Raw genomic sequence first — 15,829 nt, 5'->3', positions numbered from 1 at the left:
ATTATTTAGCAGTAATATAATTAGTTGTCAATTTGAATATTCTCCCCGTCTGTTTCTTCCGGGTTCTCCGGTTTCCCTGTAGTCTAAACACATGCACGACTATTGAATATGGATGAATTGATAATTGTTAGTTATCTGTCCTCTAATAAGCGGTGGTTCATTCCTTCTAAAGCTCAAAGTATCTCCAACTAGTACATCGATCAGAAATCACGGAGTGACATGGAATCCGCCATTGCGGTTCTGATCGGCTATGATTAAAACCCAGAAACAACTTAACCGATCACATACGAAATGCAGTCAAAGGTTTCTGGCCCAGTCATAAACAGCGTACGTGGCTAATTTGTGGGAATATTTAACAAAAATGATTGAAAAAAGATCACCGAAAGGCAATCTTGTTCCGCTGAACGGAAATACGCTGGACATCGCTTGTAATGATCACGTTTCTCTGGGTGAAATTGATCATTATATGCGAATGATGGTTATTACGGTTTTTTTCTGTTTATTTATGTCTTAGACAGATTACCATCTGATTCACATTTGTATATTTATTACATTCAAATAAGGACAGCGTTGATCGCTATATATTTACTTCATTTTATTGATGATTTAAAACCACAGTAGTTGTTTCAAACGCTTTTCAAATTACAGTACCGCACCAATAAAATTACTGAAGTGTGTATAATTCAAATACGATATAACACAATACAGTACTGTACATAATATTCAATTCAATTTTATGTATACAGCGCATCTTCACAACGTTACAGCAAAGCATGAAGTTCCCACGGCAGCCCGTCTTTCTCATTTAACCAGCACATTTCATTAAAACATCCTCAGCTTAGCGTAGCATTTGCTCTACGGTGTTGAGCAGTAGGATATCACACTTCTGCTCCAGCTGGTTCTTCACTGGTTGACATGCCTCATCCTCCTGTCGGTGCCGGGCAGTTTGCCTTTACATTAAAGCACATCGCTGCAGGGTGGAGAGGCAGTCAGTCATAAGACACTCAGCAGCCTGGAGCTCGTCCTGCTGCTCCGCCATCAGCTGCAGGTGTTACGCCGAATAAAGCGTCCCTGCCCTAGAAAGCATAGCTGTTTCGGGAAAACAGCGAACGGAAGGCTCTTTTCTGTAGGCCGTGAAAACGATCGTTTTGTATTTATGCAAACTCATAAAACGTATGTATATATGATCTATTTTGTTAAAATACAGATATACAACGTACAAACAAATAAAACAGGTCTTAAAACGGTTTGTTACTTAATACTTATGCGCATGTTAATATTGATTCAACAGTTGAAAACAACAGACATGAAGTTGGAAATATAACGCTTTGTTAATTACATTATGAGTGTGTATCACATGTATAGTAACACTACGGAGCCCCCGTGTCTCCATATCTCTGCATCGGAAAATTAGATCAATAACCAATACACTGTTGTCCAATATTGCAGGTGTTCTGTCATAAAATACTACCTATCGAGACGTGCTATCGAGCCTTTCTGCGCATGTGCAGTTCCACCGTTTTGGGATTAGGGTTAGGTTTTAGTGGTTAGGGTTAAGGTAAGGGTTTTAGGGGTTTTGGGGGGTTAGGGTTAGGGCTATCGATTATCACTACGGTAGCATTTTTCGACAAGGCAGCATACTGTATATCGACAGAACACCGGTGCCAGCCATGAAATGTTCCAGAGCTTATTAGCGGGATAACGTTACATCATGTATTATTCTGTGAGAAACGAAAGATCGATCTGCTGGCCAGATGTAATAAGAATCATAAACATGTCGCAGGTCGTAAGTAAAGTAAAATATAAATAAAGTGGCTGTGTCCCGTATTGACCGATTGGTCCTCCAAATAACTAATAAATTATTAACTAACAAAGCGACTTAATTATTTATCCTCCGTTGTTTTGGCGTGGCGGTGTAATTATGTGTGGAGTTTAAGCTACGAGTTGAAAGGTCCCAGTTCCTGTTGTGCGGTGTGACACATGAAAGGTATGGAAGTAACTCTGTCTCATCACAATTTGAATTTTATATGCCACTGAAATTCTAACATTGAATATCTATGCATTGGAAATATGCATGTTTTTTTTTTACCTCTGAATTACAGTCTTCAAATTTTCTATAATGCAGTTTCACTGCTATTTTTCCATGCCCTCAAATTCACGATAAAACAAATTCAGGGTTTAAAGATACAAATTACATAAAAGTCAAGTTTCAAAAATTCTAGGAGAACATTTCAAAGTTGCTCCAATCGGTCTTTGTCAGCTGATGTCACACTCGCTATAGCCGCAGTGTATTGTGGGTGGAATCGCCATTTTGGGTGTATACAACTGAAGAGCGAGGGTTTGCGTGCGGCATTTTCTTTGGTAAGATGGGACACTCGTGCTGTGTGAAAGGCTGTCATACTAAATCACATGCTAGAAATGGCAGAAAGGTGGACCACAACATGAGCTTTTTTTCGGTTTCCCACTTGGAAAAGAGGATATGGACAGCAGATGCTGATAGAGGAGCTAACGAAGAGGCGTCGGGTCGCCTGGTGAGATGGAAGGAGATCACTTTCAACACGATATCTCCCTTCCTGCGTGTTTGCTCTCGGCATTTTCATAAAGGTAACTAAGATGTTTTTTGTTTAAGTAGTATTATCGAATTTGCAGTTTCTTGTCTTCTAATGTTGGTATTTTCACATTGTTTTATATACGCTAGCAAGCTAGCCTCACTACGGAGGGTAGCAGAAATGGGTTAATCTGTTCCTGTTAAACTAGCGTTAAAGAGTGAATGCTTTTAAAAGACAAAAGTAAACAGCAAAACTGTAATGACACGTTTATCAGTGCATGTATGTGTATATTCGCGTGCATGGATTATAAGCCGCAATGCTGGATACGTCTGTCACTGTGTGCTGTGCCCTGACAAACCAATGACCAACTATAGTTTAAGTTTAGGAACATTTGCAAGTATGGTTTCTAACGTTTCACATGATGTCTGGAAGGATCTGTATAAACTCATTGTATACCGAGCCTGTATTCTGCTTGCTACTTAACTTTATTGGTCATATTTAAAATAAAATATATGTCTATGCAATGACATTTTTGTGATGTTCTTGACTCTTTTCCTTTCTTAAACAGCTAAATTACTAGTGTGTTTTGGTAACGAAAATTGCTTATTACTGATTACATAAAACATAATTTTTTTTGCGGAGGAAAAAAAACACTGAATATGAAATATTAAGTTTGTTAACCAAATGTGTTTACGTGCGCGATACACTCCAAATTGCCAATGGGGGCGTGTCAGACAGTGCAGACATGGTCCGAATTCACATGCAAAACTACGAGGTTAATGAGTTATACATCGGGATACCAAGGCTCAGCAATCGAAACTGTGGTTGTGTCCGACTTGGGCTTAGGTCTGTCTGCCGCTGACGTGGCGTGGAGCACAGCTGCAGGGGTGGAGTATAAACTGCTGCCACCAAGCCAGACAACTTAATTCTACTCCTCGTAGTCTGCGAGACCTGACTGCAATGGCAGCACTGCCAGAAGGGTGTAGATAAATCTTTACAAATATCACCTGCAGGCACAGTACTTCTTTTACAATGACCAACTCCTGATCCAAACTGTTAGCAGTGGAAAAACATAAACTTTTGTGTATAGTCATAATAGTGGCCCTGTGTAAAAAGATAGCTGTCAGGAAAAAGATCAAATACATGTATTTCAAGGAATCAAAGTTTTTATTGTCATGTACTGAGTACAATGCCATTCTTACTTGAATGCCTTCTTCACAGACTGGACGATTAAACATATAAAGCAGCGCAACATTACCAATCATGGTTCGAATTACGGGGGGTATTGGGGGGTACAGTACCCCAGATCAAGACCCAGACCCCCCCCCCAAGAGACAAAAATAGCAGTTTGGGGGGAGGTCTTTACATTTTTCTTTTGTTGTAAAAGAAAAAAAGAGAACCTCACCTTGTAGGAAATTTTTATGTAAAACGATTTCAGACACCCCTAATGTGGACCGTACTATTTTAACCACTTCGGTGCTAGAAGCAGCTTAGCCTGTCGGTTGCGTCATTCATTCTCAGTGAGTGACCTGTTCCTTGTGTTCGTCTGTCATGGTACTGTTTGTCGTGCATTGGTAAATGTAAGTAGCCAGCACAAGTCTAGCCTGTTGAAACTGTACGTGTTATTTTACAACCTTCATTTATTCGTTTAAGTGCTGCATCTAACTAATGCAAGCTGACGTCTTTATAAGTTGAATTACTTGCCATTATCCTTCTGAGACCGGTACAGTCAACGTTAGTTACGTTAACTAGTAAGATCAGCTAAGTTCTCTATTTAAACCAGGCTTATTTGGTGAGGTAAAATCGGTCATTTTCCAAGGAGATGAACTGCCTATGTTTTCATTCTCATTTTATCATGAATAAATTGTGCCTTTCTGAAATTAATTCGCCATTTAGCCTGTGTAGTTTGTTATTAGGCTAATGCTAATGCATAAGAAGGTCTAACGTTATGCTCTGAAAAAACATTACTATAAGTGAAACCTATAAGGTCAACGTAAAAAAAAACTAGCAAATAATAAGCCCTATTATTAGAATTTTCCTGGTATTGATTCTGCATTCCACAATTACATATTTATGGACATTTTTAGAAGCTTCATCTGGTAAGCCAGATACTGTTTTGTTAAACATAGATTAGATTTTATTCACAGACACATTTTGAGGAAAAGGAAAGATGGAGACATCAGGCACTTTTTTGGTGGTAAAAGAAGAGTAAGTAGGAAATATTAGTGTTGAGCTACAGAACATCACACCAAAAGTATAGGTGCAGTTTTGCAAACTGTTAATGTGTATGAAGGAAAATGGTGGTCAGCAGAAGGCAGGAGAGGCACAGGAGCAGGCAGCAGGGAGATGGCAGGATGAGGACAGTGTGCAGGACAGTGAGCAGGCAGCAGGAAGATGGCAGGATGAGGACAGTGAGCAGGCAGCAGGAAGATGGCAGGATGAGGACAGTGAGCAGGCAGCAGGAAGATGGCAGGATGAGGACAGTGAGCAGGCAGCAGGAAGATGGCAGGATGAGGACAGTGAGCAGGCAGCAGGAAGATGGCAGGATGAGGACAGTGAGCAGGCAGCAGGAAGATGGCAGGATGAGGACAGTGAGCAGGACAGTCAGCAGGCAGCAGGGAGATGGCAGGATGAGGACAGTGTGCAGGACAGTGAGCAGGCAGCAGGAAGATGGCAGGATGAGGACAGTGTGCAGGACAGTGAGCAGGCAGCAGGAAGATGGCAGGATGAGGACAGTGAGCAGGCAGCAGGAAGATGGCAGGATGAGGACAGTGTGCAGGACAGTGAGCAGGCAGCAGGAAGATGGCAGGATGAGGACAGTGTACAGGACAGTCAGCAGGCAGCAGGAAGATGGCAGGATGAGGGCAGCGCGCAGGACCAAGAGGTGAGTTAGAAATTAGGCTGTACTTTAAGATCTACTGTATCATCAAGACAGATATTAGCCTAATAGGCAAATATTTATTTCTGAAGGCTGTTGGAGCTGGGGGGACTGTTTTATGGAGGGGTAATTCGCACTCTGATTACAATAACTAACAATAAATAAACCACTATCTTACGTGTACTATTACAGCATTTATATAATTTACTTAAACTTTATTTTACCAGGTAAATTAACTGAAAATCAGTTCTCACTGCTTTACATGATATTCAGGAGAAATAGCAGATACCGCCTCGGAACTGCCTGGGATACGAACGTCAGGACCGGAGTGCATTGCTTTAAGCCAGCGCTGTAAGCGGCTGCATGAAGTCGGACGCAGCCATATTATACGTGTAAGAAAGTGTCTGACATGGTGGGGGGTGGATCAGGTACATTTGCCATATATAATAGATAGTAGAAGTCATATTATAGAAGTTTATAGTCATATAATATACTAATTGCAATGGGTTGGCGCCCCATGCTGTGGTGTTCGCTGCTTTGCCCCCGTAGCGTCCGGTATAGGATCCGGACCCCCCCGCGACTCTGAATAGAACAAGTGGTTTCAGAAAATGGATGGATAGTGTAATAGAAACTGTGTAACAAACATAATGGCAAGAATATTTCTGACGGTTTGACGGCTAAGGAATGCACTGAACTACATTACCGTAATATGATCACGTGTAGGATGACCAGATAATCCATGTCAGGGAGGACACTTTGAGCTACTTCGGGTTTTACAAACTACTGTACTTTCAAACGGAAAGGCTCCTGTGCTTGGCTAAATAGTTCAGCTCTTCTTGTGCTTTGACTGGTTTGTTTCCTTGACTGAAAGACGCATCCAGCTGTTTCACATTAGCCTTAGTGACACATGCATGATTGTACTGTAGGAGACTGACCAATCAGCACACAGCAAGAACTCAGTGCTCAAGTCAAATCCAGGTCCTTTTCATTGAAATGGTAAGTTACAATTCCTGTCCTAGCCCAGAGTGTCCTCCCTGACATGGATTATCTGGTCACCCAAATCACGTGATCTTTTATGTTGAGATTACCCAGCTCCATGCCAAAAACATGGCTGAACATGAAGCTTACCCGCAATCCAAAAAAACACTGTTGCTCTGAATAAAATGCTTTTAAATTAATATTTAATTTGCTATTATGAAAAATAATAAAACGAATATAATTATCGATTATATATTCAATATTCGTTATTTTAGTATTCATTTTGGCTATCATAGTCTTATACTGTAGCCCACGATGCAGTAGATATAGCACATAGATTATGAGTTTACTCAGAAATGTCGATGTAATTGAACGTCTTAGAAGTGGAATGTCTTATTAATTGTCCCTTGAAACCTTATCGTTTAGCCCAAGGAAGATGTAGAGTCTAGATCTACAGCTGCATCATTATCCATTATCCATGCCAGGATTTTGAAGAGGGTAAATAATCAGGATTTACCATAGCCAGTAACTTCTGTACCTAGTTGTTCCAACTCTCTGAGAAAGATGATCTAGTCTGTAAAGTGAAAAGTACTAAGCCATTATAATTTGCTGTGCAGGTATGTTGGTGTTGCACCAGCTGGGATTCATGTTGAAACTCATTCCAAGCCATTTTGGAGCTGTTGCTACATAAAAATCTACTTTTCCTAATACTTTTCAGTCGACCTTTTTCCCATGAAGTCCCACCTTGAGCCAAAAATCAACTATTACCATCACAGTGTGTCAGAGAGGCTTTCCCTTCTTCGCTTTCTCCTAGATTTAGCATTGTTTAAAAAGTTCAGCTCTGTCTGACTATAGTAATACTATACTAATTTCAATTGTAGTGTGTTTTGCAGTTGGAGAAGTGTCAGACATTTCTGACTCTGACACTGAGATCGTGATCAAAAAACCCACAGAGTTTGATGTAGCTGATACACTGGTGAGTGCAATTTACAACACTTTGGTTATGTGTAAAGTGTATCAACCAAACAATGTCCACGGAGAATCAAAAACACTTTAATGAATGAAAAATAAAGTTTTAGAGCAGCCAACAGCATTTATCTAGAGATAGCAGAATCTTCTTGTTTCTGAGAGAAAACTAAAATGTGTAAACTTACATAAATAAAAACCGAATAAACAATGATAGTGCACACGACAGCATGTCTTTGTTTTGGGCCCCAGTAATATTTAACACTAATATGTTAACAAATTTCATTCCATTTCAACCCATTCATCAAGCTACACATACAAGCTAATAACATTTGTATTACATATATACATTTTAACAGGTTTTCGCTTTATTTCACTACAGCCATTTGAACCTGAGCATCAAAGCAGTCCTGTACCGAAAGTGCCAGAAACAGTGTAAGCTGACTTTTATATCATTGTGGGTATGTATGTATATTATGTCTGTGTATAAACTTTGTGTAAATGATTTCTGTCCTAACAGGAATTCTCTTGGTGGACCATCACTGGTTAGTGATGAACAACAGGTAATAAGCCATTACTTATGGTGTCACGGAGACTTACTAGGGTGAGACGTTCTGGGATATGGCAGAAACACTCCTGAGTGTCAGTTAGAACACTGAATTGAAGAGACAGACTTCAGGAAGGCAATTTTGATGGCTTTTATATCCTCATAAAGGCACTTAGGGACTGATGTACAGATAGTTCTGAAATACCAGAAAATGTGCTCCTAATTATTCAATAATCTACATAAGTATGTAGTGTGACAAATAAATCCAAAAATGGTAAATGAATACAGCAATATCAATGTCTCATACAACATAGGTAAACTCACCATAAATTAAAGATTTGCGAGATTAGCTGTTTCCCATAGCTCTTATGCTACTTCGGTGCCATCTAATGCCCAAATGAGGAAACTGAATTAGCGAAGCAAAGCACAATGGGCTAACAGCCAGTAATTACTGAACAGAACAGCAATAAATTTATAGCCTTTAGACAGTCAACACTGGCTCTAAGACTAAACTAAACGTAATAGTATTTAAACTAATTTATGGCGCTGAAACCCCAGTACAGGTCAGTATTACCAGCTTTGCCGCATTTCAGTTTCCATTTACATCGAACAGCATCATTAATACTCACTTTTCATTTACTATCCCTGCAAGGATTAACGGTGAAGATCTGACTCATCACACTGAAACGGTGGGAAAAAATGGCTGCTCCTATAACTCGCCAATTGCTGAAACTAAACACATAACCATCCGGGGAGCAGTTCTTTAAAAAAACCCGGTATAATTAAAGTCCTCCTGCAGGCAGCCTTTTACACATATGGGTTTGTTAGATTTTATACTGTCATAGATTACTGCCAGATACAGTTACATGTACTGAGACAGCAACACACTTTGTGTTCTTTTTATTCTCTTGTGGCTTTAGATGTGACAGTAAACAATATCTACTGTAACTTTACATACACAACGATAATGCGACCAAGGCACTAATGCCAGTATATCCATGTTAGTGCCATGGTTTGAATTTGTTATGCTCAAAGTCAAAATAAGCATAATTGCAGTAAAGCATCCAAACTATCTAACTATAATCTTGCATTATTTTGGCCAGTGACAGCATGTCAACACCTTGTTTTGTAGCGATTCCTGTGTGTAGTATCCTTTAAGTGACCAGATCTCAACCCAGTTGAACACATAACTGAGATCACCTGTCTGTAGCTGAGTATATCATATTCTTATTCCTTCATGTCCACAAATTTAATCCTGACATATACTCACTACCTGCATATTGTTGAAACAGGTAAACATAAAACAATTGTATTTAATTTGCAGTTTCATTCACCTCAGTTAACGCAGAAATGTGACAGATGAAGCCTATCAGTAAACTTAATTTCCTTCTATCTAGCATCCACAGCTAATCATCATGCTTTCCCTTCATGAAATCTGACTGAATAATAGTGCGTTGATTGTTGAAAAGCTAACTCTTAATTAGATTTTAGTTTTTTTAATATTAAGGTTGTACCTTTGGACACAGAGGTTATTGGTCCAAGTACCTCAGGATGTCAACCAGGCAAGACCAGTTGTTACAGGTTCATGGTCACACACAAATATATAGATATCTGTGTGCACCTATTGTGGTTGATGACAATGATGATGACAACCTGATTCATAAAGTAACAAATGATGTGTCTCTGGAAGAACCTACATGAGTCATATAAGTGTTACGTCCGCAGTGCAGACGAGCGGGCAGACAGAGCAGTCGAGCCGAAATTACGGGCAGAAGGGGTTTATTCAAGGCAGACGAGGAAACACGGCACAAAACATCAATGACTGATCTGGGGAAACAGACTTGAACGCGGACTAAATACAGAAAACAAGCAGAAAATAACAGGCAACTGTCATGATCAGCGAGTGACGAGCAGGTGAGAGAGGCGAGCGCAGTCAGGTTGAACTGAAGAATGGGGTTTATTAAAGACAATCGACAGGACAGGTACACTCACACAGTATCGACAATGACAGGGGAAGGCGCCGTCCGACGCCCAGGCGGAGCAGGGGGGTCCGGAGGCGGCCGACACTTAGCCGAGGACCCGACCGAGAACCGGCACCGAGGCAGCCCCGGAGCCCCAGCCAAGGCGCACGAGGGCGAGCCAGGGGGCAGGGCGGGCAGGACCCCGGCCCGACGTCTATGTCCCCTCCCCTTCTTGGACACAGATAGGTGGGGTTTCCCATGCCATGGCGAGGGACCCAGAGTCATTAGAGAGGTCCCTGAGGGGTCCCACTCGAGTTCATCCTCCTCTCCGGAGGATGGAGTGTCAGTCGCATAGTCCGGGACCTCCTCGGGGACCATAACCGGTGCTGGGGAGACTGGAGTAGGGACAGGGTCAGGTAGAGACGGAGCCAGGGTAGCAGACGTGGCTGGAGCTGCGGGCGGAGCAGCCGAAGCCGCGGGCAGGACAGAAGAGCCGGGCTGGACGTGCAGAGAGGCGGCCTCAAGCAGGGCCGCGGGCAGAGCGGCCTCAGGCAGGGCCGCGGGCGTGCGGCCAGCAGGGGGCGCCTCGGCGGGCGCCGCCATCACGCGGCCAGCAGGGTGCTCCTTGGCTGAACCAGGAGGGGCTCCTCTTGAACCTCCGCTGGAAGAGGCGCTGCGGCGAGGTAGCACGCCCCCAGGAAGAGCGTCGGGGCGGCTTCCTCCCCTTTTCCCCGGCGTCTCTTCTTTTTACGCCGCCCGGAACCTGTAGGAGGAGGCGGGGTTGCCTCTGTTGGACCTTGGATAGGACAGAAAAGACAGATATCATTAATTTCTAGCATTGAAAATGAGTGGATCATCAGGACAAAGGGAAAGTGTGAAAAGTAGGAAAAGGACTTAGCTTTTATCTTTTTTTCTTTTGCTGCCTTGCATTGGTCCTCTACATGCATCTGTTGCAGCCTGGATTGGAATGAAACAAAAAAGTCAGTATTACAGCAAGTAAACCATCACTAACAATATCAAAAATTATTTATCAGGACAACGAGAAAATGGTTGAAGGACTTAGCTTTGTGCTTTTCTTTCTCTTCTGCTGCTTTGATGTGGTCCTCTGTTGGACCTTGGATAGGACAGAAAAGACAGATATCATTAATTTCTAGCATTGAAAATTAGTGGATCATCAGGACAAAGGGAAAGTGTGAAAAGTAGGAAAAGGACTTAGCTTTTTTTCTTTTGCTGCCTTGCATTGGTCCTCTACATGCATCTGTAGTATTACAGCAAGTAAACCATCACTAACATATTAATATCAAAAATTATTTATCAGGACAACGAGAAAATGGTTGAAGGACTTAGCTGTTTGCTTTTCCTTTTCTTCTGCTGCTTTGATGTGGTCCTCTGTTGGAACTTGACACTAAACTATCCCCCTGTTGTAGCCTTATCCTTAAGTCCACAGAGGACGCTCAACCCAAAATAGAGCTGGACAAGTGAAAACTGGAGCTTCCCTGCTTTTTTTACTGCCTAACTCTCTACATTCTAACCTAGTCTTCAGTGCACCCACATGCAGCTCAACCGCAAAATGCGGTCTACCCGCGTCCGATACACCAAACACAAAAAACTAAAAAAACAAACTAAAATAAAAACAGAACTATATGCTACAACTACCTACAGCAGGGACTGACAAAGCTCCAGTAGTCACTAAACTAAAACTTATGGTGTCACTTCCGCTGCAGCCAAGGATGGCGCTGAATCTGCTCCAAAGTCCGCCGATTCGCAACCTTGCGCCTCAGGCACCGGCGGATCAGACTGCAGCAGCCTGTCGGAGAATAATTTGGCACATAGTTAGTCAGAAAAGAACACTTCCTATCAGGAGAGTCAAGTCACAGGATGAAAAATAAGCTGCTCACCAGGAGAGACCCATGGGGGGAATTCCAGGCAGCCTGAGATAATTGCCCTCTTGTTGGGGAAGGGCAAGTAACCACACACTAATATAAATAGTGTGACCCCCACAGACCAGACTGTGGCGGGGCCAGCTAGGTATTGCCCCTTCAGGAACCACTCTGGGGGAGCGAAGACCTTTGTCCCTGAAACAAAGCAAAATCATTCATAAACTCACAAAATCTTTCATAAACCTAGATATTTTTACTGAAACGAGTTAGGTTAGGACTCAAGAACACAAATCCAACTCCCCTGCAGGGAGTTTTATCACAAGTCCAGATTACTTAATCACTGCAGTGTTTCCCCTAGGTTTACAGCTTGGGGGGTGGGTGGGGCAGACGGACACCGACAGGATTCATGGTGTTCATGCGTTTCTTTTAATGACAGCAGTCGATATAACAACTGAACTAAACATCAGAACATTTCTTTTTATGACAATTATCCACAAAGTGTGCAGCTTTTGTCAATGCAGTATATCCTTCTGGGCTTCTAGAAGAACATTTCTAGAGCCTCTTGATATGGGAAGTCAGAAACGTCTGGCCCATTTATTGATTTATTGTCTGCTTTTCAGGTGGCTGATGCAACATATTTTCCAAGGCGCGCTCTCTGTCCGCTGGTCGGAGTGTGCTCACCTGTGTGTGTGTGCACGTTACTGTGCCGTGCATTGGGGCGGAACTCCGCCATGCGTGATACAGAGAGCAGAGGAGAATTATAAACGTGCGACCGTGTAGAGACAAAAATGACAAGCTGTTGTGTATATACGATAAATAACATAAGGCTATTTAGTTTAATAAAAGGACAATGTATAGACCTGTTCTATAGGAAAGGTAACCTTAAATGACTTCTGTTGTGATCTGGCGCTACATAGAAAATTAAATTAGATTAAATTAAATGCCCCCTAATATAATGGTAGGGGAAACACTGCACTGGATTACCCGCTACTTGCTGTTGAACCAGGGGTTAGTTTGACAGGATTTTAATTAGCCTCTCTCACTGACCTGAATATTTTGTGTAGTGGGAATCTGTCCAGATATCACCACAGCCGAAGTCAATGAGTTTCACCTCCAGAGTGTCTGTGTTGATCAAGAGGTTCTCAGATTTCAGGTCTCGATGGAAGACACCTGATTCCTGGCAGTGACGCAAGGCCTGGAGCACCTGCACCAGCACCTGCCTGGCAACACCCTCTGACAGGATCCCTCCTTCACTTTGGCAGAAGTCAAAGAGATCCTGGCATGGGTCCGGCCTTTCCAGGACCATAATATAGTCCTGTGGTCCATCAAACCAGTCGATGAGCTGGAGCACGTTAGCACAGGATGACTTCTGGCTAACAAGCTTCATCAGTGCCACCTCCAATGGGATGGGCCCATCAATTCCAGGCTATGAATGGGAGAGCAGGATATACATATTATATTTAGGCAGAAATTCCTCCAAATAAACCCAGCTCCATGACTGAAAACACTTACCAGTTCTAGCTCCTTATAATTCTTCCTGGCATATTTGATGGCCACCTAGAGGGAAAAAAAATCACAAATTTAGTGTAGTGCATATTGAGAAGGCATCGCCTCTTATAGGTGCCTGTAACCGGTGTAATAAAAGGGATCTCTGGAGAGATATTACTTTGCATGTCACGACTACACCGTTTGGTGACTTACTGGGAAGCCATCGGCCTTGCGAATGCCGGCGAAAACTGCTCCAAAACCACCCTTTCCGAGCAGTTCCCCCTCGAGGTACAGGTCCTCCAAATGTTCTACAACATTAAGCAGGTACACTTCAGAAAAAGAGTCCATACAGCATTTTCTACAGGATAACACAGTTGCAGACACTTCACTATTAACTTTAAATAGCATGAATTAATATTTCTTTACCACATGCCTATCACGAACATGGCCTTTTAATTCAGTATTATCATTAGTTTGCCTATTAGATGCTGCAGTCAGAGTAAGCTCGGGTTCAGAATCAAAAGAGCTACAGTATTGAACCAATTTGGGTATAAGTTTGCTTTTCAAACGTTCAGCGACATTTTTTTTATCAATCAAAGAATCAATTGTTGCATTAATTTGTTTAATCTATAAGTCCAGGACAGTGTTCACATCTGTTCTTGCAGTAAGCCTTATTAAAGAGAATCACATGGCTTTCTTATGTGTAATTTTCATTCCCTATGAAAAGGCAATCATCTTTTGCTACAAACCTTTGCGGGGATCGCCGGTGCTCTGGACTTCCGAACTCTCCCTCCTTTTTTTCGCTGGAGATTGATCATCAGAATCGGAGCGGGAGCGTTTCCTGTCCATTATTGCTCTAGACCAAAAAGTAATCGATCGTAAGAGCAAAGAGATCCTTCTCAATACCGAGCAAGATGCAAAAGATGCTGTCCAGTTACGGATGGATGGATGAGCATCATTCAAATATTGTTGATTTTAGAACAACGGACGGCATCATGCACGGGGTTACATGGGCTGCAGCCCAGAGGCCCCCTCACTCCCCCCGTCGTAAAATTGAAAAATAAATAAGATATTTGAATATATTATTTAGCAGTAATATAATTAGTTGTCAATTTGAATATTCTCCCCGTCTGTTTCTTCCGGGTTCTCCGGTTTCCCTGTAGTCTAAACACATGCACGACTATTGAATATGGATGAATTGATAATTGTTAGTTATCTGTCCTCTAATAAGCGGTGGTTCATTCCTTCTAAAGCTCAAAGTATCTCCAACTAGTACATCGATCAGAAATCACGGAGTGACATGGAATCCGCCATTGCGGTTCTGATCGGCTATGATTAAAACCCAGAAACAACTTAACCGATCACATACGAAATGCAGTCAAAGGTTTCTGGCCCAGTCATAAACAGCGTACGTGGCTAATTTGTGGGAATATTTAACAAAAATGATTGAAAAAAGATCACCGAAAGGCAATCTTGTTCCGCTGAACGGAAATACGCTGGACATCGCTTGTAATGATCACGTTTCTCTGGGTAAAATTGATCATTATATGCGAATGATGGTTATTACGGTTTTCTTCTGTTTATTTATGTCTTAGACAGATTACCATCTGATTCACATTTGTATATTTATTACATTCAAATAAGGACAGCGTTGATCGCTATATATTTACTTCATTTTATTGATGATTTAAAACCACAGTAGTTGTTTCAAACGCTTTTCAAATTACAGTACCGCACCAATAAAATTACTGAAGTGTGTATAATTCAAATACGATATAACACAATACAGTACTGTACATAATATTCAATTCAATTTTATGTATACAGCGCATCTTCACAACGTTACAGCAAAGCATGAAGTTCCCACGGCAGCCCGTCTTTCTCATTTAACCAGCACATTTCATTAAAACATCCTCAGCTTAGCGTAGCATTTGCTCTACGGTGTTGAGCAGTAGGATATCACACTTCTGCTCCAGCTGGTTCTTCACTGGTTGACATGCCTCATCCTCCTGTCGGTGCCGGGCAGTTTGCCTTTACATTAAAGCACATCGCTGCAGGGTGGAGAGGCAGTCAGTCATAAGACACTCAGCAGCCTGGAGCTCGTCCTGCTGCTCCGCCATCAGCTGCAGGTGTTACGCCGAATAAAGCGTCCCTGCCCTAGAAAGCATAGCTGTTTCGGGAAAACAGCGAACGGAAGGCTCTTTTCTGTAGGCCGTGAAAACGATCGTTTTGTATTTATGCAAACTCATAAAACGTATGTATATATGATCTATTTTGTTAAAATACAGATATACAACGTACAAACAAATAAAACAGGTCTTAAAACGGTTTGTTACTTAATACTTATGCGCATGTTAATATTGATTCAACAGTTGAAAACAACAGACATGAAGTTGGAAATATAACGCTTTGTTAATTACATTATGAGTGTGTATCACATGTATAGTAACACTACGGAGCCCCCGTGTCTCCATATCTCTGCATCGGAAAATTAGATCAATAACCAATACACTGTTGTCCAATATTGCAGGTGTTCTGTCATAAAATACTACCTATCGAGACGTGCTATCGAGCCTTTCTGC

At 41.9% G+C, this 15,829-nt stretch overlaps 1 protein-coding gene across 1 annotated transcript; it reads right to left on the bottom strand.

Annotated features, from left to right (window-relative positions):
* Positions 1 to 8,054: 8,054 nt before the first annotated feature.
* LOC140578766 (serine/threonine-protein kinase pim-1-like) lies at positions 8,055 to 14,769 on the bottom strand. The gene is made up of 6 exons (XM_072700633.1): positions 13,997 to 14,769; positions 13,461 to 13,555; positions 13,272 to 13,316; positions 12,807 to 13,185; positions 11,778 to 11,954; positions 8,055 to 11,686 (listed from the first exon to the last, which is right to left on the bottom strand). The coding sequence occupies exons 1-6, from the start codon at positions 14,094 to 14,096 to the stop codon at positions 11,589 to 11,591; spliced, it is 894 nt and encodes a 297-aa protein (XP_072556734.1). The 5' UTR covers positions 14,097 to 14,769; the 3' UTR covers positions 8,055 to 11,588.
* Between the last annotated feature and the right edge of the window lie 1,060 nt (positions 14,770 to 15,829).

The sequence above is a fragment of the Paramormyrops kingsleyae genome, chromosome 16 (genome assembly GCF_048594095.1).
Source record: "Paramormyrops kingsleyae isolate MSU_618 chromosome 16, PKINGS_0.4, whole genome shotgun sequence".
Taxonomy (NCBI): domain Eukaryota; kingdom Metazoa; phylum Chordata; class Actinopteri; order Osteoglossiformes; family Mormyridae; genus Paramormyrops; species Paramormyrops kingsleyae.
This window is presented reverse-complemented; position numbering and strand designations above follow the sequence as displayed.